A 3019-nucleotide genomic window follows, 5' to 3' on the forward strand; every position below is an offset into this window, starting at 1 on the left:
TCCAATCAGCAGTCATGCAAGAAACTCAAGTCTCAGATTAGTCACTCCCATCTCCTGGTGTGCATTTTTATTCCAACCTCAGAGCCTCCTTCAGCCTCCAAGGAAGGAGCTGGCCACACCTTCTGCCTGGCCTGGCCCTTCAACAGACCCGGTTCTATCTTCTGTCTTACCCTCCCAACACCCTGTATGTACCTTTAAGTGAAAAGGGGCTAAAGATTGTTCCCCATCACTTCGTTTTTGACTTGCAAACACAAATAAGCCTGCCTTATACTGAATTAGACCCTTGGTCTATCAATGTCAGTATTATGTACTCAGACTTGCATCAGATTACCTACGGCCTCATTCTTTTAACTAATGATGTTGTAAATTCCAGAGTTTTGTGATAGGTGTGCATTATTTTTGAGCCTCTGGTTTCTCAACTCCCCACTCCTCCCCACTCCACCACTCACAGCTGTTGGATGACATTGGGCAAGCCATATTTCTATCAGAGGTGTTCCTGAAAAAGAGCAGTTTCTGTCAGATCTCTCTCAGCCCCACCTACCTCACAGGGTGTCTGTTGTTTTATCTTCCGGTTTTATCTTCTCTCTTCCCTCCAAATACCCTGTATGTACCCCTAAGTGGAAAAAGGTCTAAAGATTTGTTCCCTGCCACTTCGTATTTGACTCTGGTGTGTACATGAACACAAATAAATCTGCCTTATATGGAATCTGGCCATTGGTCCATCAAGGTCAGTATTGTGTAATCAGACTGGCAGCAGCTCTCAAGGGTCACAGGCAGAGGTCCCTCACATTACCTACAGCCTCGTTAACTGGTGGTGTCGTAAATTCCAGAGAGTTTTGTGATAGCTGTGGTATGAGGCATGCATTAGTTTTCAGCCTCTGTTTTCTTGAGATGGAGAGTGCAAAAACCTGGGATGGCCCAAAGGCCCCTGCTGGAAGAAGCTGAAGGGACTTAGGCTTCATACAACAGGGCTCTTCTTAATCCACCAGCCCCTCTCCCCAAACTATCAAATCCTGTGGAGAATCTAAGGACAAGGATGCAGCTCTTGAAGAGAGAGAAGGAGCCATTTCTGGACTCAGCCCAAAAAGGAGGAAGAAGAAGAGTTGATTGAAGAAGAAGAGTTGGTTTTTATAACCCACTCTTCACTACCCAAAGGAGTCTCAGAGTGGCTTACAATCGCCTTCCCTTCCTCTCCCCACAACCAGTGTTCCCTCTAAGCTGACTTAGTGTGAGCTAGCTCACAGTTTTTTAGCCTCTGGCTCAGACATTTTTGTCTTAGCTTAGGAAGGATGGCTCTAGAGCAAACTAATTTATGCAGTAGCCAAATCGCTCGCTCACAACTCTAATGCCAGTAGCTCACAAAGTAGAATTTTTACTCACAAGAATCCACAGCTTAGAGGGAGCATTGCCCACAACAGGCATCCTGGGAGTCAGTTGGGGCTGAGAGAGCTCCGAGAGAACTGAGACTGACCCAAGGTCACCCAGTTGGCTTCATGTGAAGGAGGAGTGGGGAATCCAACCCTGTTCTCTATATTGCCACTTCTAACCACCATTGGCACCAAAGGAGCTTCCAAGACTCCCCAATCTCGGGCCCCAGAAGGCCTCCCTCCCTCCTTACCCCATGGGCTGGCCTCTCTGCCCTCCTCGTCTTTGATGTATATCGAGAGATGCCTCCACTCGCTCTCAGAGGGATCCTGGCCTGCCTCGGAGATGCTCCCGGCTGCCTCCTCCAAAGGTACCTGCAACAACAGAGAGGGAAGGACCCTTCCAGAGCAGAGTGACAAACATGTGTGTGTGTGTGTGTGGAGGTGGTAACACTAGAGGGTAGGGCACTTTCCTCCACCTTGAGCTTAACAAATTTATTGTTAACACAGAGAAAGCAGGACAGAGGTTCCTCAAGGAATACTGAAAATTTTGAGCACAACATTACAAAACAATCCCAGGGTAGGGAAGTCCACCAAGAAGGCACCACCACCAAGAAGACCCAAGTTGCAATGGCAGGCACTGAACTGTACAGGAGGAGAGAGATAGGCTTCAGGACTCTCCGGGCCACACCTCTCACCTGCAGAGATGGCGGGGGGGGGGGCAGGAAGCTCGAGCACCCAGAACCCCAAGACCCCCCTCTATCAGGGGGAGAGAGACTGCATCAGGATCCCCCATCCATTTGTTCCCAGGTGGAGAGAGAAGAACTCCCCATCCCAAAACTCTGGATTCAGCTTCCAGGGGAATGAAGCAACAGAGCTTTCCATCACGCCCTGGCACTCCACTGCCCCCCTGTCAGGGTACCCCTGTCATCGTCCAGGAACACTGTCCCGAGGATATGGAAGAGCAGCTATGCATCAAGGAGCAAAGAGGCAGAGCCAGAAGACACGACCGGCAACCACGACCCTCAGACCAAGAAGAGCAGCGACCCCCAGACCAAGAAGAGCAGGGCGGGTTTACCGGCAACTCCACCAAAGACCCAACAGAGAAGACGCAACAATCTATATACGCCAAGGAGGAGCGATTGTGTATCTTTAAGCGGGAGGGAGAGGTTGAAAATGAGAATAAAGGTTTAACCTGGGGTCTGCCAGGGAGGATGGAATTCAGTGGAGACTGAAAAGGGCACAGCTGTGCATACAACACTGACCCGAAGTCTCCCTGGATAAGAAGGGCAGGTTCTCTCAGTTGAGAGAGAGCACCTTCGATGTCTGAGGCAGTTCCAGAAACCCCGTTCTCTTCAGCCCTCATTGTCGCTTAAACGCTCGCTGGTACGACGTCAAATACTCACACACACCCCCATAGGGAGAGAGAGAGATCAGCCCCCCCTCCATCCCAGGCCCTCCTGCACTCAGGACCCCGCACAGCAGAAGGGCCTCACCTGCTTCTCCTGCCTCAAGAGGAGCTCCTCGGCCAGGGCCACCGCCTGGGAACAGCTCTCGGGGCCGCTCTCCCTCACCCGGCTCTGGATCTCCGGGGGCAGGACGCTCAGCAGCTGCTCCAGGACCAAGAGCTCCAGGATCTGCTCCTTGCTGTGATT

The 3019-nt window shown here is 51.2% G+C and overlaps 1 protein-coding gene across 1 annotated transcript in view; it reads right to left on the reverse strand.

Annotated features, from left to right (window-relative positions):
* LOC107112089 (zinc finger protein 420-like) overlaps nucleotides 1-3019 on the reverse strand; it is a gene marked incomplete at its 5' end in the record, with an annotated part of 48056 nt that overhangs the window by 44473 nt on the left and 564 nt on the right. The window contains 3 exons of the mRNA XM_015413161.1: nucleotides 1632-1739; nucleotides 2443-2514; nucleotides 2861-2944. Coding sequence (XP_015268647.1) covers nucleotides 1632-1739; nucleotides 2443-2514; nucleotides 2861-2944 — 264 coding nt within the window. The remainder of the gene's footprint in view (nucleotides 1-1631; nucleotides 1740-2442; nucleotides 2515-2860; nucleotides 2945-3019) is intronic.

This window comes from Gekko japonicus, unplaced genomic scaffold (genome assembly GCF_001447785.1).
Source record: "Gekko japonicus isolate JY-2015 unplaced genomic scaffold, Gekko_japonicus_V1.1 scaffold4948, whole genome shotgun sequence".
NCBI lineage: Eukaryota > Metazoa > Chordata > Lepidosauria > Squamata > Gekkonidae > Gekko > Gekko japonicus.